This window comes from Triticum urartu, chromosome 7 (genome assembly GCF_003073215.2).
Source record: "Triticum urartu cultivar G1812 chromosome 7, Tu2.1, whole genome shotgun sequence".
Lineage (NCBI taxonomy): Eukaryota > Viridiplantae > Streptophyta > Magnoliopsida > Poales > Poaceae > Triticum > Triticum urartu.
The window spans coordinates 523,852,769-523,872,942 of NC_053028.1; the positions used below are offsets into that span (position 1 = coordinate 523,852,769).

General features: G+C 45.8%; 1 protein-coding gene across 1 annotated transcript in view; it reads left to right on the forward strand.

Annotated features, from left to right (window-relative positions):
- Window positions 1-19,569, forward strand: part of LOC125525177 — a 31,967-nt gene extending 12,398 nt beyond the window's left edge. The window contains exons 2-3 of the mRNA XM_048690193.1: window positions 6,439-8,450; window positions 19,160-19,569. Of these exons, the coding sequence (XP_048546150.1) occupies window positions 6,439-8,450; window positions 19,160-19,200 (2,053 nt within the window). The 3' untranslated portion in view covers window positions 19,201-19,569. The remainder of the gene's footprint in view (window positions 1-6,438; window positions 8,451-19,159) is intronic.
- The last annotated feature ends 605 nt before the right edge of the window (window positions 19,570-20,174 follow it).

A 20,174-nucleotide genomic window follows, 5' to 3' on the forward strand; every position in this document is an offset into this window, starting at 1 on the left:
GGTGAAAACGGATTTTAAAACATACCGATGGTTTAAGCTAGCAAACATTTTGAGCGTCAAATTTCAATGAAATCTTTGCCAACATGATATTTTGTCCTCTAGTGCATGGATGTATGTGCATGTGGGGAAAATATGAGCTCTTTTAAGATGGTCCCAAATGACATGAGTTGTCTATTTTTTACTCCCTCCGTTTTTTATATAAGGTGTATTTGTTTTTTCTAAAAATTCCATATGTAAGGTGTATTTCTCTTTTCCTCTCAATTTTTCATGTATGCCCTTCCACCATCCAATACATGCCATAGATAAAAAGTAGCGCGTAGTCCCCAATAAGGGCATCTCCAACAGATTGTATGTTAGAGTTGTTGGTAAAATGTCCATGCCATCAACCAACAAGCTATCATACAACTACTTCAATGGGTTGTATGTAACCTATCCAATAGATGGTGAGAAAATAAATGTGATTGCTCTCTATTTCACCTTAGAGCTTGTGCAAAAATTGTTGGTTAATCTACATACAACTTTGCTCTCTCTCCACATTTAATACATGCCACATCATCACTATATCCTAGGTGGCAAATTTACCAACACCTATCTTACAACTGTTGGAGATGCCCTAAAAAGGTAGTAAAGAAAGAATCTCTCTCCTTAATTGCATGCACTCACATTTCTCTCTCTCCCATCCCACGGATTGATTTTATTTTGGTGCAGCGAGATTTAGTTGTCATTTATTATGTCGCTAGTTATTTTGTTGCCTATAATTAACTTGCGAACTACGTAGTTAGTTAAGGGTATTTTTGCCCAAAATTCTCCTCAATTTTGTGCCTTGGTCACCGCGCTCAAAAAATACACATTACGTAAAAGAATGGAGGGAGTATTGATCTAGTGGTTAATAGAGGTATTGCCATCTAGGAGGTAAAGATGGTAACGATTATTTAAGGTTAAAATGGTCCTTGCACTCCTTCAAATAAGGAAGAACCTTATTATCTTTAGAGCACACAACTAAGTATGGAAATTATCACAATACGATTAACTAATGATATCCCTATTTCTAATTTTGCTTTCGTTACAAGTGCATCATGTGTCTAGTTATCCGATTTGATGACACTTGGCACATGCCAGTTTTTCTTTTGGGAAAACTTCTCATCTATTCATCTTCAATCATACCAGTACAATGAATACCGAAAATAATAAAATTACATCCAGGTTAGTAGACCATCAAATGACGACTACAAACACTGAAGCGAGCAAAAAGCACACCACCATCATCGCCCCTCCCTCGCTGGAGCCAGGCAAAACTTGTTCTAGTAGACAGTTGTGAAGTCATCGTGCTAAAGCCGCATTGGACCAACGCACGAGAACAACAACCAACGCTGATGGAGAGTATCATAGATCAGAAGAATTCAACCTGAAGACAAGAATGTAGATGAACGATGACCTGATCCAAGCAAATCCACCAAAGACAGATCCATCGGAAACACATCTCCACACACCCACCGACAATACTAGATGCAACACCACGACATGGGTTAGGCGGGGAGAACCTTATTCCATCTTCAGGGAGCCGCCACCGTCTTGTCTTCCTGAACAAGACACAAACCTTAACAAAACTAAAAAAACATCTAAAAAGGAGCCCTCACATCGGCAAGGGTCAGAGTCCACCGTGCGTCGAGGTCACAGAGACGAGGTGGACGGCGGCTATGACGATGCAAAATACCGTCAGATCTCTCGGTAGGGGTCCAGCAGCTGGAAGTCTTAGATGGAGGTAGCCCGTTTAGCCATGATCGTGCATATCCAGATAGGAATAGGGACATGGCATAGTGTGTTGTCGATATCTCCATGAGCCATCTTGACGAGTGTCAGGTAGTCGCTGGGCCAGAGGTCGCGCTTGGTGTTGCCTATGTACTTTTCAATGCCGCGTACGACGAAATATTGTCTTTCTTTTTTGAATACGCGCGAGTATGCCTATCATATATTAAGGGAAGAAAAGGGGAAGAAACCCTGACCACAGTTATTTACGAGGCGTTAACACAACACACTCCACCACGTATCAACCTAAGTGAACTACTCGCCATTAGTCCACCCATCTACTCTTGCAAAAGAGATATGTAGGTCGGCATGTAGGATGCCGGCCTGCTTCCACGCCACACACTCAGAGAGGATCCGTCGTAGCACAAGTTGCACGTCCGGTCTCATTCCTTCAAACATAATTGAGTTTCTATGCTTCCACGACTCCCACATTACGAGCAGGTGAATGGCGCGTACGGTCTTGGCATACCTTCCAGGAAGTGTTGGCCGTGTGCACCATGTCGGTAGCTCATCTCACAGGCCTACCTTCGTCCAAACTTCCCTTGCAAATACACATTAAGCCAGGAGAAGGTTGTCGAAGTTGATGGGTTTTCAAGGATATGTCAAAGCTGACGTATCGAGATCATAGATAGAAGATGCCTAGAAAGGCAGATAGTTTTACAACTTAGCCACGGCTATGAAAGCCAGTTTTCGACATGCCGATTACTCACTACTAGCCCACTCATCTACTCTAATCGGAAGCGATCCCGCCTCTCGCAGCAGCCCTGCTGCCCTCCAGTCATGCCCTTGTAGATCAATCTTCCTAAGGAGCTCACTTGTGGAGGCTGTCGCTCCATTGAACACTACATCATTTCTGTGTTTCCACAACATCCAAGCAACCAATGCAATGACGGTCCAAGTCTCCTTCCTAAGCTTTGGCTATGGGTTGATGGAGGTTCACCATTCCACCAGATTGTCATCCGCAGTTGGCAACCAAGTTAGTTTGTTCCAGTGGTCGAGAATGGAGAACCACACTTGTCTAGCAAAGACGCAGCCGAGAATGATGTGGTTGATTGTCTCCGGCTCCTGATCACAGAAGGGGCAAGCCGGAGGATGCGGTAGGTGCCAACGCGCAAGCCTGTCAGCCGTCCAACACCTCTCCCGAGCCGCCAGCCATGCGAAGAATTTGCAGGTCACCGGCGCTCTTGACCGCCAGATTTGCACAACCCTAGCGGCCTCCACTCTCCCAGCAAAGAACGCCCGGTAGGCCGATCTCGCCGAGAAGGACCCATTTGGTGGGTTATGACCTCGTACCCAAAGCATGGTGGCGCGATCCCTAATCTTAGCTGCGGTATCGGGGCTTCGTAGTCCGGCCCGTAGCGCTCCATCGCGTGGCCTCGAATCAGATCGTGGAGGTCTGGGCGAAAGCCTAGCCGGTCATGGATTGACTCCTCCTTGTTTATCACGCTTATATCTGGTGGTGGAGGTCGTTGGCGTCCAGTGACGCCTTGGCCTCTCTCATGCATCGGGGGACCCTTGGTCTTGCTTTATGATTGTCTCGTAATGCGGCGACCGGATGCTCTCCGTCCCTGTCCGTTCACTTCTCCGCTTGACGGTATTGCTGTCGAGCTCGGCTGTCTTATGTATGACCTCGGTGAGTTCTACCAGGAGGTCTGAATCGGTGGGCGCCACCCTCAACTTGTCCAACAATGCTACTAGTGCTTCGATGCTCTGGGTTGGTGAAAGGTGCTCGGCCGTGTCGTTCCACTCTTGGAGGCTCTTGTTTCTCGCCCAGTCGGAAGCTGCGTCCTGAGCTTGCCGGTCCGTACAATGGATGAGCTCCAGGTGGAGGTCGGCTTGTTTGCATGCTGCGGCTTCTAGGTTATCCTGTTGGAGCCGCACGTGTCACTTTAATGCGCATAACCTTTTGGCTTCCCTTGACAATGTCGTCGGGTCGTTGCCTTGGATGGGTGTCGCGAGGCGCCTGATAGTGTTGGTTGTCGTGTTTGGGGACGGACGCAGATTTTTTGAGCTCGGGTTTCTGGACACCTCTTATCCTTACCTTTCAATGGTGCTTTGAGATCCGTACTACACAACTAATTTAGTAGTACATGAAATTTTCTCTTTTTTGTTTCTTCAAAATAAAACAACATATAAACTTCAAACTTTTCAGGACAACAAAACATTCTTAGTAGAATGTGGGATAAAACTTTCAGATTTTTTGGTCCAACAAAAATATAGAAAATGAGATTTATTTAATTAAAAAAGTCTTATTTTTAGTATTTATGATGCATGAAAAAAATCTGAAACTTTTTTCCCACGTTCTTGTTAGAATTTTTTGTTGTGTTGAAAAGTTTGAAGTTCATATGTTGAACTATATGGGAGAAACAAAAAAGAGAAAAGTTCTTGCACGAACCGTGATGCAGAATTGGATGGCTAGATAAGGGGGTGCCCATGAGCCTATACTCCATAATATGTTTACCGTTTGGGGACGACGCTGCTACCTCGGTCAGGGCGTGTTTGGCAGCCCCCGGAGTAAAGAGTTCCAAGTGTTCGGCCTCTGGTGACTGTATCGGTTTGGCTGCTGGCTCATGGTGATGATGGAAGGAAGGTCTGCACTCGTGTTACTATTTTCATGGTCGACCGTGGTGTTGTGTCGTCACTTGCTTCGGCCTCCACCTCTGCTGCCATCACCTGTGTACTGAGATCGGTTGTGGGACATATTCCTCGATCTCCTCCGTGGGCTTTCATTGGGCACCGCCTTCTGTGGTGGTCTGCTGCAGCTCGTCGGGGCCTCCTTGTCTTGGAGGCCCGTTTGTAGCTAGTGAAGCCATTGTCGACGTCCTCGTGATAGGAGCACGATATTAGATCAGCTATGTCGATGATGGAATCCAAGATGGTCTCATCGAGGAAACAATCTTCTGGTGTGTGGTCGATGTGGCAGTTGTCGCTGACCATGGCAACGAATTGTATGTTTTCTTTGTGTGTGTGTGTGTGTGTGTGTGTGTGTGTGTGTTTGGGGGGGGGGGGTGATGAATCTCTTGCTGATATGCAGCCCCTGAGTTCTTAAGTCCGAACGGGAAGACGTGACCTAGGCCAGATGGTAAGGTCACCGAATATCGAAAACATGTCCCGCGTTTCTTGTTGAATAGGTGGTAAGCATAGTCGAAGGGCACCCCGAGAGTTGGCGTTGAAAGAGACGCTGCCCACGTAGATTGTGCATACAGGGTGGGCCGGTGGGTTGATGTTGACCCAGCCTGCCCCATCGACCGGAAGTGTGAGGGAACCGAACGTTAGGCTCTCACCTGGCGGAAAGCTGTCGGGGTCAGAAGAAGATCCAATGCAAGATCGATCTCCAGCCGGCGAGCCCGTGCCTGGCGCGCCAATTGACAGTGCAAAATACCGTCATTTCCCTTGATAGGGGTCCAAGCATAGCTGGAAGTCTTAGATCGGAGGTCGTGCAAAGGATTTATCTAGGTTCGGGTCTCCGTAGAGTAATACCCCACATTCTAGTTTCCTTTGTTATTCATGGTGGGGGAATACCTCGTGCGAGGGGTTACAGTGGTGTATGAGATTTCTACGAAGAGTTTGTCTACGAGAACATCGATGCCCTTGGGGGCTGCCCAACCTCCCTTTATATAGGCAGGGAGGTCTAGGGTTTACATGACTACATATGCGATTTAGGGTGCCGCCGTTGTCTAGTCTTGGAGGGCACGAAGGTCTCCCGACACTCTCTAGGGTTTCTCCTCTGCGCTAGGCCAGGTGGGCCCCTAGTTGGTATCGTGGCCCGGGGCCCTTGAGAGAGCCACCCTCGGTACAAGACATCATCAGGCTACGCCGGCGGGAAGGAGTGGAGCCCTAACTTTTTGAGAGGCGTCGGTTGTGTGTTTTGGTTATTAGTTATTTACAAATCTTTTATGGACATGCTATCTTTTTTAGAATACATGTACGATGTATCATATATGAATGTTTTTTGTATGTAAGTATATTGTGTATTATTTACAGAATACATATTTACCTTTTTTGTGATAGAATATATTTCCTTTTTTTGATTGAATATATTTTAACCATTACTTATAGAGTTTGAAAAATGGGTTTATATATTTTTTGAATTGTTTGAATTGCTTACCACATGTGTCAAGGGTTTATAAATTTTCAAAACATACATATACGGTATAACATGCTTATCTTAAGAGAAAAAGGCAAGTATCTATGTTTTATGACAAAGATGCCCAAGTATCTCATATCTCATTTGTACAAACCTAACACATAATGGACGCGAAGATAATCACATTTGAAAGTGCGTCTGTGCGGTAAACTGTAAAATACCAACCATACAAGTAGTGCATACAGACATACATTTGGAAGGCGCGGGTATTAAATCTGTCAAAATATTTCCTTTCAATCTTGTTGTGCCCTTTTTCTTTGACCTGTTAAATCTTGTTATACTTACCATGTAAGCATATATAGCCAAATTTACCCTTGATCAATGAATACCTCGTAAGGGGTAAGAGGGAGTATCTTAAAATTTGTCATATTCTTAATGTTCCCCAAATAGTGTGGTCCATCAATCAATATACACATTAGTTTGTTTCCTATCTATATATCATGTGATTTGAATCTGAATTGCATGGATTGGTTATTTTGTATCAGCAATACTACTTTCAACCCGCCGACCATCTCATTGCCCGGTGCCCAGCAGCTATGGAACCAGTGGGAGGTCCAATGCCTGGTGCTGGCGAGCTTCTCCTTGCAAGTCTTCCTCCTCTTTTTCCCAGGAGTTCGAAAGCGCCGCAGGTCCAGCGTCCTCAGCTTGCTGCTGTGGGTTGCGTACCTGCTGGCAGACTACGTCGCAACCTTCACCCTCGGCCGCCTGGCGCTCCACCTCAATGACCCACGCCACCAGCTCCTGCTCTTCTGGACGCCTTTCCTGCTCCTCCACCTCGGTGGACAGGAGACAATTGCGGCCCTTTCCACGGAGGACAGCTTGCTGTGGAAGCGCCACCTCCTGAGCCTCGTCTCACAGGTCACGCTATCGGTCTACATCGTCACCAAGTCATGGCACGTTGTCAGCACCAAGCAGCTTATGGCGCCCATGGTGCTGATGTTTATTTCTGGGACAATCAAATACTCAGAGAGGACATGGGCGCTCATGACCGCTGGCAGTTCCATGACTCCCGAGAGCAGCTCCATGTCAGACTCTGTGCTCAACGTAGAGAGTAATGTTCTTGATGATGCAAAGTCATATTTCCAGAGGCTCCATGATCTTTTATCAAGTGACAGCCAGGACAAGATAGATTACGAGGGCCTCGTGGAGGTGGCAGGGAAGGGGATCAGGATATGCTTGGATTTCTTGACAGACATGACCCCTTTCTTGATGTGGAACAAAGGTGACATCATTGACACCACCATCGGCAAGTTAAGAGGTCTAAGGAAGCCAGAGCTCCGGCACCAGATCGCCTACAAGTTGGCCGAGATCCAGCTATCACTCGTCTATGACTTCATGTACACCAAGTATGGAGTGCTCCAGTACCACCTCAACCTCGTCTACAGTGGGGTCGAGCGGCTCGTCACAATTGGCGCAAACTCTGCAGCGCTGGTGCTGTTCCTGAAGGCTGACCTGGATGGGCAATTCATCGACGACGTCAGAGCTGATGTCGTGGTGTCCTATGTGCTGCTAGCCGGTGCTGTGGCACTGGACTTGTCCTCCACCTTCATGGTCATCTCGTCATACTGGCCTTACCTGCCTGGCCGAAGCCCCTTTGGGAATGATGGATTCCCAGGTAAGAGGGCAATGTTCAATCTGACCAGGCTTGTCCATCCACTGGGGAAAGGGTTGTGGTCTGTGCAGATGGCGCAGTATAACCTGATTGGTGAGTGCATCCGCGAAAAGCAAGCTAATCTGTTCATGTGGGCTCTGCTGAAAGTTGGGCTTGTATCTGACGTCAAGCACATACAAGTATCTGCTGACCTCAAGAAGTTCGTCTTCAGAAAGCTGCTGGACATAGGGGCCACTAAAAAAGTAACCGAGTACTGGGAAAGGGACTTCAGCACATTCCACGGCCAGTGGGCACGGTGGGCGCTCGAGGCGACGGCAGAAGGAAGGTCGATCGATCAGTCAATCCTCAACCTGGAGGGCGGGACTGTCGCGGCGGTCGTCCTCATGTGGCATATGATCACTGAGATGTGCTTCTACACGACAGCAGATGAGGACAGCTCCTCCTCAATGCACAGGGACATTAGTAGGCAGCTGTCCGAGTACGTCATGTACCTGGTCGGGAAATGCAGTATCAAGAACGCAAGCAGTGGCCATTTCGAGTTTGGTAAGGTTCGGCGCGATGTGAGGAAAGCTCTCACTCAGCAACGTTTCTCTGGAGGGCACCTGGAGCAAAGCAAGGTCATCTTGTATGGGTATGAGGGGCATGGGTTTTTCACCTCCCGTGCCAGTGCTACCGCCAAAGAGCTGCTTAAGATCACATGCCCAGCCGAACGATGGGAGCTCATAGCCACGGTGTGGACTGAGATGCTTTGCTACCTGGCACAGAACTGCGAGGCGGCATTCCACATAAAAAATCTAAGCACTGGTGGTGAGTTCGTCACGCACGTCAGGGTCTTATCGATCATTCTGGGCATTCCTTTTATCCGGGAGGCATCTCAAGCTGAAGGTAATTGCAAAAACTTTCTTTAAGGCCTGCAGCCAGGTTGGAAATTACTGAAGATATTACTTTTCTCCTTGCAAATACCTGGTAGGCTTTAGGTAAAATTTGGTTTCTGGCACATTTTAAATTATGTTTTTTTGCGAATAAGCACTTTTTAAATGATGTTACTTTGGATTCTCTACTAGTAGAACACTAACATGCTAACGTATACAAAGTATAGCAAACGTTTCCGTTTCCATCTTTCAATAGTGAATTGTACCCCGAATTTTACATGTGGCCAGTTAATCATCAAATTATTTAGAGATCCTCCACAACAATAAGAAATTTAGGATTATGAAATACAAATCATTGGGGATAGTTTGAGAACACGCGAAATAAAGTGGCCTTATCGGTTACATGCATATATAGAATCTCACGATCTAATTAAATCCACGCAGAACACGATGGAAAATACAAAAGCTATTATTTTTAAAATAATAAATTTTTTATTAATTTTCATAAATATTACGCTGGGTAATTTTTTTTCAAAAATAATACACAGTCGGCCCGCTGCAAGCCGACTGGGCCTAGTCGGCCCACAGCAGGCCAATTGGATTCCAGTCGACGGTGTATTATTTTTGATTTTTTTATCCAGCTTAATATTTATGAAAATTAATAAAAAATATATTATTTTAAAAAAAAGCAATACAAAATGGCGTACATTAATCTGGATTTCTAAATTTGAAGTCTTAGTCAATGCTATATTTATGAGATTTTACATGGAGATTCATATAATTTTTTTTATTTTTTTGTTCTTCTTGTTTATATGTTGCTTGATTTCCGTTTCCATCTTTCAATAGTGAATTGTACCCCAAATTTTACATGTGGCCAGTTAATCATCAAATTATTTAGAGATCCTCCACAACAATAAGAAATTTAGGATTATGAAATACAAATCATTGGTGATAGTTTGAGAACACGCGAAATAAAGTGGCGAAATAAGTGGCCTTATCGGTTACATGCATATATAGAATCTCACGATCTAATTAAATCCACGCAGAACACGATGGAAAATACAAAAGCTATTTTTTTTAAATAATACATTTTTTTTATTAATTTTCATAAATATTACGCTGGGTATTTTTTTTCAAAAATAATACACAGTCCGCCTAGTCGGCCCACAGCAAGCCAATTGGATTCCAGTCATCCTACAGCTGGCCGACTGGCCCCTGTCGGCCCACCGTGGGTTGATTGGGTCCTGTAGGCCGGCTGGAATCCAATCGGCCTGCTGTGGGCCGACTAGGCCCAGTCGACCTGCAGCGGACCGACGGTGTATTATTTTTGAATTTTTTTATCCAGCGTAATATTTATGAAAATTAATAAAAAAATATATTATTAAAAAAATAGCAATACAAAATGGCGTACATTAATCTGGATTTCTAAATCTCAGAAGTCTTAGTCAATGCTATATTTATGAGATTTTACATGGAGATTCATATAATTTTTTTTTGTTCTTCTTGTTTATATGTTGCTTGATTTACGTCTCAGTCGACTGAGATCTATCCACACCCCACATTAAGTGGTTGGTTAGATATAGGGAATTAGACGTGAGATTTTAGAAATGATTTTTGAAGGAGTTTTAGGAAAGCCAGTTTTGATTAGTTATTCTGTTAAGGCAAATATACACACTACCTTGTTTGGATGGGAAAATTAGAAAAACATGATTTTGAGTTCTTCCGAAAACAATTCATGGAGGTGCGGTGCTTCGGCTTGCTGTTGACACCTACACGCACGGCGGCAGACAACCATATCGTAAATGGCTCTCTGGCAAGGGTGCGTGGCCATCGCCAAGGCCACCAGGGTGGTCGCACTGCTCACCTGATTGTGCTCTGCTTCGTTCGCCGGTGTCATGCATGCTGGCGAGGGTTCCCATCGAAGATGCACGTACACGGCGTAAAGCACCTTGGGATGCATTTGGTTGTTCGCCTCGTTTTTTGCCCATTTGTATACTTGTTTCAGTTGGTCCTGGTTGAGTATATGCAGACAAAAAAACAACATCTGCAAGTTGATTGGTTGCCTGCATATGCTCTCCCTGCATCGTAACAACGCCTCTGCGCACCGCGTTTGGTTGTACGCATTGTATGTAATTAGATGAGTGCATGTTGTTTGGTTGCATACGAGCATAGAGTTGTGATCAACTTATATCCTACTTGGTGAGTTTATCAATACTACTACACCTTACACACGATTACAACGAGCACACCAACGCCACAACACTACTATGACGATGAGCTGGACGAAGATGATGAAGTTCTTCAGCCCTAACGGACTATCCACCTTGCCAACCTCAACCTTGCTGCGTGACTGCTTTCGCACATACTTAGAGTAAGCATCTTCTACCACTTGCCTAGTCTTAAACCCTTTGTTTGAAACACACAAACAGAGCACTCTAGGAGCAAGCAATGAAGCACAGAAGCAATGGAGCAGAAGAGCATTAGTAAGCATGCATGATCATACTATGTAGCAAATTCAACCTAGCACTACTTTGGTGTCATCCTACCACCACATCCAAAAAAGATGTAATCCTACCACCATAAGTTCGCAATCACCATGAGGATCACAATGAGGGGTTAGTATATTACCGCCCCACCAAAATATACAGACCATAAGATTGTTTTCAAGCCCTAACTATACAAAATATATGTTGTCATCGTCATCGTCGTCCTTGTCACCATCGCCATCGCCGTCGAGGATCATGCACGCCGTCGCCACCAATTGAAGCGGCACTAGTAGAAGTGCTTGCCCAACCAGGTCCTCAGCCAGAGCACCCTGTGGGCGTCTCCCATGGCAACAAACCCAACACCCTGGGCTTTGTTGTCCAGCAGCTGGCTGAGAGCCACCATGAGAGCCTTTAGGCTGAAGCCAATCTGCTCCATGCCGCCGCCGTAAAGCTTCGGGTGGACGTCCACCAACATGCTCTCCCTGATGGCGGTGGCCACCTCCTTCACTGCTTGAGTCATGCTGCTGAAGACGCTCAGCTCCTCCTCCAGGAAGCCTGCCCGCTTCCTCTTCTTATCAAGCACATGAACCTGCCCATCATCCTTCTGAGGAGCATCAACGTTGATGGTGTCTGACTCATGGGTGTCTGGATACTTGTGCATCGGCGAGCCCCGCGGCTGACTAGAGCCCATGGCATGCTTGCCGGTTGCCAGCCAGAAGGAGAAGATTTGCTGCATCTGGTGGTAGTTTTGGATAGGTGTGTTAAGGAACTCTGCATCCTTGGGGTGAGCTTAAGAAGAAACAGTGCAGAGAGGTTAGTTAGTATGGCAATGGCTCATAGGCTGAAACTGCTGGTTAGTTTGAATGGCATGGTTTGTGAGCTAACCGCGATGTGGCCTTGGTAGTGCTTTGCCTCTAAAAGGATCGAGCATGTGTCCTCATCCCATGAAGCACCGCTTAGGTCTCTGAGCTTGGACGCGATGATCCACCTCGGTCTCCACTTCCTCAAGTGGTTGTACACCTGGGTCGAGGTGACTTTCTGTCTACAGAAGTCGAACACCTGCTTTGCAACAAGGTTCAAGTGCACCTCCTTGAACCCCTTGCCAGTCCTCACTCCACTAGCTATGATCTCACACATCTTGTTAAGCACAAAAGTGGAGAGGAACAACTGGCATTTTATATTGTTTCCCCTGCCATCCTTCTCCTTCAAGCATGAGTAACAGCATTGGGCTAAGCCAACACAAATGGAGGAACAGTAGGCGGTACCTTGAAAACGTCTGAATCAGGAGGCATCTGTTTGATGGGAGGCTGGGAGTCCTTGACATACGACGGCGGAAACTGGCTCTTGGACGACACGAGGGCCTGACTAAACTCTTGCATGATCATGTCCTACAGACATAAGCATCCTCAACACCACAACACACTACACATAGATAGTAGGAACTAGTAGTATAGTATGGACAGATTGAACAAACAGTAACACATGCACACATGGATGATCTAGTTGAAGGCAGCACTACCAAATCCATCAAAGCATACAACAGATTAATTACACAGCATAACAAAGCACTAATCATGGACACATGGAGGATCTTGTTCAACACTTGCATAGTAGCATACCACACATCTAAGCATACTACCAATCCATCCATGGCCATAGGTACCAATGCTTGCTGACATGGAAAAAACCCGTAGAATGCTCCAAATCCATCACAAGTAGCTACTACAACATCACAGTCAAACAGATCAGAGGATCTAACCCTACCAGATCGATAGATCTAGCTAGAACTAGTAGAGAGGAGGTGGTGATTGAACTTACAAAACGCCATCGGAAGAGCCGCGGAGGAGGTGCCTGGCACATCGGAGAGGAGGAAGAGTCGATCCGCCGCCGCAATCAACCGGTCGCCGGAGTAGTTGTGCCGCTTACCTCGTCATCGAAGTGGCTCCGAGCTGGAGGGAAAGCTTAAGAGGGGGGAAATGGTGGCGGAAGTTTTGCCGTAGCAGTCACACTGGATATATAGGGCGACCGAATCGACAGGCGGTGACTCGAATTTATCCCGCCACTTTTTTGGAGATGCGCCATCGTTCCCGCTATCTCCCTGCCCGCAGCTGCGCGACGCGGCATTCCCCTCCTCTGCATCGCTCGAGCCTGACTCGCTGGAAACGGCCGATTCGGCCGTTCTTAGCGGGCCTGGCTGAGCATTGCTTTAAGTTTTATGTGGGCCAAGATTTTGATGCAGGCCAGGGAACCAAACAGGCCGAAAATTGCCCGTACGTTCCTGGCTGAGCCTAATGCAAACAACCAAATGCATCCTTGATTGATACTCAGGCCATGAACGCATGTACAGTAGCATGTAGCTGCTGGATTGATTCGCTGGTAATAGCAGAGCACAACACACACATGGTAGACAGGCATGACAAGGACGTACAAGGTGGAGCATATGGACGACGACAATGGTTGTGAAGCAGCCGATGGACACGATGGCGGCCGACCGAAGTGCGCATCCGCCATGGAGGCGCTGATCTAGGTGGAGCATCGCAATCTGCTCCGGCTGCCTGGCCGAGATCGGCAACGACGGTTTTGGCTTTCTCACGCAACTGTCACAGTCAGCAGAGTTTACCATGATTAGCGCGTCAGACTTTATTGATCTCCCTATACATATAGAAAATACGTTTATATAAGAAAAAGATGAAATCACTAATTAAGTAGCATTGTTTGCAAAGGTCACTCTCATATTGCGACAAGTGACACACTACATGCGAGTTTTTTTTCGTAGATAAGTGAATGCAAAATGTGTTATCTTTTAAATCATGCGTCTAAATCTCAAACTGTTGTCACCGTTGAATTCCTCACTCAAGATATTCAAAATTAGATCTCATGTTGATAGGTCTTGAGAAAACAAATCACGAAAAAAACCAGACGAGAAAACCAAACCGAAAGCATGTTTTTTTTTCTTTTCGAAAAAGACACAACTGTGCCTCTCGCGGAAGAAAATTCATGCCTCCACGAGATCTAAACTTGTGCCTCTCACGTAAGGGAAAAAACAAAACACATTTTTTCCGCTTCCGACAAGCATGATCGTGCCTCTTGTGGAATTAAATTCATGCCTCCACGAGAAGTAAATCCGTACTTCTCGCGGAAGGAAATAAATGTTTTTTGTTCTCGAGAGGCACGACTGTGTCTCTTGTGGAAGGAAAAAACATAATTTTTTTTCCGTTTCCGTGCGTGCCTCTCGCGGAAGGAAAAAATATATATATTTTTCCGTTTCCAAGAAGTATGGCCGTGCCTCTCGAGGAAGCAAATCCATGTCTCTTGCGGAAGCAAATTCGTGCCTCACGCGAAAGTAAAAGAAACACAATTTTTTTCAAAAAAGAAAATGCATTTTTTCGCGTAATGTTTTTTAAACTTTTTTGTCCAAAAGATAAGAAAGACCAGTAGAAAACCAAAAAATCCAAAAAGCCAGAAAAAAGCCAGCTAAAAAGCCAAAAACTCATGAAAAAAATGGAGGAAACTCCCAGAAGTCAACATGTGGCGGCGGCCGAGAACATGCCGAGTGGCGCACTCCCAGCCCATCCCAGGTGACCCTTGCGGGGGCTCGCGAAGGATTACTCCTTTGTTAGTTGCTCCCCTATTAGTTGATTTTGTATAAACTGGGTTTTTGGACTTTTAAAAAACTTAGTTTAGTATATCCTCGAGTTAGTTTGATGATCCAAACAATGTTTTAGGTTGTTACACCAGAAATCAGGTTTAAGGATAACTAGTTTTCTATAATTAGGTATCCAAACAACCCCTAATTGGCATATGTATATGTCAGACTAGTTACAATGGATAGTAACATAGACTAGTAACATGCCCATGTTACTAGTCTATATTACCATCTCTATAGTGAGGAGTAACATATGTGTGGTAACATGTAACACTTCATATATTAGGCTATAGACACATCTTACCTTGATATGTGTGATATTACTCATAGTATTAGTAACTAGCTATGTTACTACTTTCCCTGTTTCTTCATTTATTGCGTGCCACATCATCTACTTTATCTAGATATGTGTGATATTACTATCTATGTTACTCCCATTGTGAGTAGTCTCATATGGCCAGCAAACGCCGAAAACTAAAGGGGAGTGGGAATAATCAGAGGAGAAGCCCCCGGCATCGCTCTCCGACAGAGGCTCAGACGGCAACCAGATCAGTTCGACCTCGGCCACCCCTCCCTAGCTTCACACCCCGTCACCGCCGTCAGTGGTCATCTTTATCAAAGTCCGGCCTGGTGACGGCGGCGGCAGGAATTTGCCCTTCCCCGCTTGGTGGCTGCTTACTGGCGTGCGGTCGGCTTCTAGCGGCGGTTACTCCGGGCCGAAGACCATGGGCCTGGCATAGGCGTCCTTCCTCTTCCACAGGGGAGGTTGGCCAGCGGCGATGCGGCCGTGGTGGCTAGGCGTGATGGATCTGCATGGTGACCACGGAAGTGAGGTGCTTGTTTGGCTCTATGGCGAACTCCCCTTGGCTAAGTGGATAGCAATGGGAGGTGTAGCGGGTGGTCCTGGCGTTGTCGTGGGTTCAATGGCGGCAACTTCCTGAAGGCTTCAATCCGGCGGCGGCCGCGGCGGCTGTCGCGGTGGCGATCCTTTCGTCGATATGGGTTGGCGACCTTGCTACTCAGGGTTATGCGGGTCAGAGCATCTCTAGAAAATATGGTAAAGTCACATCCCGCAAAATTCGTTTACGAGAGGCCTGTAACATTTTTTGTGGTACCGTGAGGCTTCCGATAGAACATGTCCTCTAAACTTGTCGTGCAAATATTTTGCGGGGTGGGTTTAGAGGATTTGTTCCATGCCGAAGGCCTCGCGATACTGCAAAAATATTCATAGGACAAATATTGACGAGTGCTTGCATATGGATGCATGACATTCATATATACAACACTAGTTTACCATCACACTAGTTCATCTAGGCCAAAATCATGTGGAACATACGAGGTAGCAAGTTTGGCCTTCCAAAATGTGCGGTCAAGCAAAATTAAACATGATTGAATGATCACCACCACGACAACCACATTGTTCGGACAATGAGCACCACCACCACCACCACCATCCACATTGTTTGCCGAAGCACCACCACCACCTCCACCATCATTGCCAAAAGCTTCACCATCACCATCACCACCACAACCCCCAACGCCGAAACAAACACCACCTCCAAAACCATCTCCGCCACCACCTTCTCCACCATTGCCCAAGACAACACCACATGCAAACACTCCACCACCACCTCCAAACCCGCCACCACCAACATTGCCGGAAGCAAAAACCCCTCCAAACCCCACACCACCACCTACACTGCCAAACCCTTGGCCATAAGCTCCATCTTTATTCGGCACATGACCTCCATTCTTTTCAGTTCCCAAAATTCTCTTGTCATTTCATGCATGCCCTTAGGATTCATCAACATGAACCGGTCCTCCTCGACCGTTCTCTTGTCCCTCCTCTTTTGTTCCTCTAGGGCGATCTTGCGGTCCTTGAAGGCAGACCTCTTCTCCTAGTTCTCCTCCTTGTGCTTCTCTTTCTTCTCGGCCATGGCCACTTTAGCGCCCCAATGCTTGGTTAACATGGTCTCTTTCATCTTCTCCATGTCACCAATTTTATCTCTCAAACTAGTTTCCTCGGCCGTCCTCTTCACTCTCGTTTTCTCCTTCTTGCTTACATCCGGTTTCCCCTTGTTTCTTCCTCCTCTTGGCGCATCATCACTAACATCATCCTTATCTTCCAATTTGAAAAAAACACCTTTCTTTCAGGGGAGCTTCCTTGTTCGTCACCCTCCACTTCTCACTATCCTTAAGCAAACACCAACAATGATGAAGAGTGAACGACCAACCCTTGAAACCCGTGGTTTGCTTGACATATTCATCGGCAATGTTATCCTACACATTGACATTGAGACAAATATGAGCTTAAACTTTTATCAACTCGGTCGAAGTCAACAAAGTGAAGAAACACTCAAATAATCATGAATAGTGACGCCAGTTGGTGGTGCATTCCGCACTTGCTCCAAGCACCCACTCCAATGGCCATAAGTTTTCTTAATCACGTCCCAACGGCCATGGAGTGATTCAAGGACTGGCTGGAGGGGAACGACATGATTTGGTGGTACTTGTCGTCAATCCTTTGCCACTAATTTCCAAAGCTTTGATCCTTGCCTATCACTGTGTCAAGTGACATACTCCCTCATCCTTGAATCAAGCACACACCCTCCGTTTCCGTATAGTTGCCGGTCCTCCCCACCATAGCATCATACTCGGCCTCCTCAATCACTTACACTTCATCACCGCCATCATTCGTTTGATCCACCTCCACCTCAACCTCCACGTGAGGTGTATCAAAATTGTCAACGGGAGCACACAAATCTACCGCATTCTCCTCCAACATTTCGGTATATGTTGACTGCATGTTCTGGCTACAAAATTCAACGGGAAAAGCTCAAACAAGTGCTTCAAAGTCAAAGCAAAGATCACCGGAGTGCCTCAAGCAAAAGAATTTTTTTACCTCCCGGACGTTTCATCGAACACATGGTAGGCGTGACCTGTGGAGTGGCCGTGATCTGAGATAACGGAGCCGGCCGGAGACGGAGGAGGAGTCCGACCTCTTGCCGCGAACACCTTCTTCCTCGGGGGCTCAACCCATGCACAGGCTGGGCCGGTGGAAGCGGTCTTCTTCCTCGCGCCGGCGTCTATGATGGGAGGAACCGGAGCAGGGGCAGAAGGAGGTGGTGCCATGCCGGTTACGCCCCGTTGAACGAGGTGATTCCCCTACAGCTTCCTCTTGCCATTGGCAGTGAAAGACGTTGGGGCGGCACCGACATGCACGGCCGAGCAAGGCGCGGGAGAACGGAGCGGTGGCATACTTGGTGGCGGCGGCGCATGAAATGTGGCACCTGGAGGCTGTGCGCACTTCATCTGGTCGGTTGGCGGCGCGGCAAGGCCGAACGATGAGGTTGGAGGCAAGATCGAAGGCGGTGGCGGTGCGTGAGGCGGGATCAGAAGGGGCAGAAGTTTCCTTCGCGCCAAGGATAAGGGAACTGGCAAAAAGATGCTTGAACCCCATAGATATGGCGATGGCCAATTTTGCGGTATCTGTTTGAGGCGGAGAAAACACCCTCGTCCGCTAAATTGACGGTTCTTTTTTCGGATTATCTCTTTTGCGGGATCTGCTAGAGATGCTCATATGCTCCGAATGAAAGCTTCATGGATGTGGGTGTCGCATCGTCATTTAGGGAGTCGTTATAGTTCACTTCATCGTTCTGCGAACCAACCCGTGGTGGATGATTAGAAGGACAGTGGTATGTCTAGTCCACCAGGGTACTAAGTTTTGGTCCTTGCATTTCATAAAAGGAGACGTTCCCGTCGACTACGAGGCGCCCACAGTGACTTCGTAATATCTCAAGATGATATGCCGGCTCAGTTTTTCGGAGGTGCTCGTAAGGATAAGGTGTGAGTGTATACGTTTATAGGGATGAATATATGCACGTATATATAAGCGCTTGTGTCTGTATTATGTTAAAGAAAAAGTTCACCTCATCATGCCAGGCCTTCATTTCAGTCTCGGGCGGCGGCGGTGCGTATGGTCGTTAGGCGTCGTTATGAAGCTTTGGTTCCTCCTGGTCGCAGCTCGCAGCTCCGGAGGAAACACTGAAATCGAAAATACAGGACAATAAAAAAAAACCAATCGATGTGCTATGTTTAGTGTATGTTCCTTGGAAAATAAACCACAGGAATTGTTCCAAGTGGCTATTTAGAAGTTTGGTGGTGCTCTTTACGTCAGGATAATTTGCTCTTGTTCTCTAATTTATTTGATTTTAGTGCTGCAGATTTCACAGTATATGATTGAAAATTCTAAAATTAGTTAGAGATCGCTAGATCAAATTAAACCAAAATTTTAATGAATGGTTCCAATCAATATAACTGAATAAGATTCACATATTTCGGTGGTTTGATGATCTCATTATTGGTTGTTATGATTTTTGGGCACTTTTTTGCATTTAATTTTAAATTTAAGGTTTCCCTTTTAGTTCTCTTTATTACACCACTGTGCATAACTTGAACCACACAGGCACCGACAAGCATTTTACAAGTGTATTTGCCTTTATGCTCGCGCGTCAAAATATTTAGTTTTCAGATTATTTTTCTTATTCTCTTTGGGGAATATACTTACCCTCGCATAATGTCGTGAACCAGCTGGAGATGAGACCGAGTATTCCGATTCTACAATGTTTTAAACCAAATAGCCCGGAGGATCCCAACTTCAACCCTTTTGAAGAAGATGACCATGTTGAAACGGATTGTGTTGACAGAGATGAAGCAGACTTCATGTCTTGTGATTCTATATTGCCACCTATTCTGTAATGAAACTCAAAGAGACTTGTGCCATGTGAAACTCGTAATTTATAAGCGGTATTGTAAGAATTGTTATATATATAAGCTTGTGTTTGAGTATTTACCGTAGAGCAACAACCCGATTGTCGCTCCCACGGGGAGTCTGAACATAGGACCTCGAGTGCTACTAAGGCTGCTGTAACCACTAGGCTACCACAGTTTCTAAAGTGTGAAACATGATTTTATTATATAATTATGTTGGTGTGGTTTAATATATTACAAGTTTTACAATTATTTTTTGCATCTGGGTCCATGCATTCTATATCTATACCTACTCTATATCTATATCTATACCTACTATTAAAGGGAATAAGTATTCTTGGTTTGGTTTAGTCCTTTTCGTTTGGTTTGAGTGCACGCTAAGCGATCTTGGCCAGATACTTGTACATTGATGGGCCTTTTATGGGCTTTTATAGAGACCGCAAATAATAATTAGGTCTATACCTACTATTAAAGGGAATAAGTATTCTTGGTTTGGTTTAGTCCTTTTCGTTTGGTTTGAGTGTACGCTAAGCGATCTGGGCCAGATACTTGTACGTTGATGGGCCTTTTATGGGCTTTTATAGAGACCGTGAATAATAATTAGGTCAAAATAAATCAATATTCTCGGAATTGATCACAGGAACTACTATCTAGATGTTTTATGTAACAACCAACAACCTATACACCATTCACATTAACTAATCCCAACTCGTTCTAAATATATGAGTGGCAGCCCTCGTGTTTAGGGCGAGCTAATTAAAGGAAGGACTTGAGGTAAAAAATATAACATAATTTAAAAAAGATTTGTAGGCTTTCATGTGTTGGGCTACTAAAT